The sequence below is a fragment of the Austrofundulus limnaeus genome, unplaced genomic scaffold, assembly GCF_001266775.1.
Source record: "Austrofundulus limnaeus strain Quisiro unplaced genomic scaffold, Austrofundulus_limnaeus-1.0 Scaffold832, whole genome shotgun sequence".
Classification (NCBI taxonomy): domain Eukaryota; kingdom Metazoa; phylum Chordata; class Actinopteri; order Cyprinodontiformes; family Rivulidae; genus Austrofundulus; species Austrofundulus limnaeus.
The window spans coordinates 2,405-3,379 of NW_013953234.1; the positions used below are offsets into that span (position 1 = coordinate 2,405).

The 975-nt window shown below is 52.2% G+C and overlaps 1 protein-coding gene across 1 annotated transcript in view; it reads right to left on the minus strand.

The window, feature by feature from the left end:
- Window positions 1–192: 192 nt before the first annotated feature.
- Window positions 193–975, minus strand: part of atpaf1 (ATP synthase mitochondrial F1 complex assembly factor 1) — a gene marked incomplete in the record, with an annotated part of 9,001 nt that continues 8,218 nt past the window's right edge. The window contains 2 exon segments of the mRNA XM_014028943.1: window positions 193–417; window positions 497–604. Of these exon segments, the coding sequence (XP_013884397.1) occupies window positions 244–417; window positions 497–604 (282 nt within the window).

Sequence of the window (975 nt, forward strand, 5' to 3'; positions counted from 1 at the left end):
TGTTTTATCTTTTAAAACCAGGAAATCTAAACAAAATGTCTGGATCTCTGTGAATAAACTGAAACTTTGTTCAATGAGAGAAAAGTTTGGTTTTCTCTGTGTGTTTGTACAGAAACACACAATCATCAGAGCTGAGTTAGAGTTTAGAAGAAACATCTGCTGCAGGTTCAGTCTGTTGAACTTCAGCTCTTCTTCACATTCAGGCTCAGTGGTTCCATCAGTTCTGGGTGGGTCCAGGTCCACTCAGGTTCCAGAGGCAGACCCCAGCCCGCTCTGCTCCAGCTCAGCGATCACCATCATGTGTCTGAAGTCAGCAGGGCGGTGGTTGAAGGTCTCCAGCAGACCGTAGGTCTCACTGCGCCGCGTGCCGTAGAACAGCTGCACCTGATTGGCCAGACACTGAGCCTGCTGGACGGTCTGAAGACCAGACGGACCGTTACAGAACAATCACCCCGTTTGGACCATCTGGACCCAGTCCACCTGATCTCCCACTCACCATGAACCTGGGGTCCCTCTCGGCCGTCAGGAGGACCACGCCCTTCTGCTCCTTCAGGTCCGGGTAGTGGTAGAGGACCAGCTGACTCGGAGCGTTCTCCCCCAGCGTCTGAGTGGGAGAAAAACAGAAACACATCCCTGCAGACTGGACCTGGTCCAAACCAGACCGTGGTCTCTTTAACACCAAGTCCAGCAGAACCAGAAACCTGCTCCGAGTTCAGACGGCAGCTAAATATTAGCTTCTAGTCAGAGGAGGAGCAGGATCATAGAGATAAACTACACCAGAGTGAGCCCCAGTGTCCCACTGGTAACATCTGGGACCACATGGAGGACTAACATCTGGGACCACATGGAGGACTAACATCTGGGACCACATGGAGGACTGACGTCTGGAACCACATGGAGGACTAACGTCTGGGACCACATGGAGGACTAACATCTGGGACCACATGGAGGACTAACATCTGGGACCACATGGAG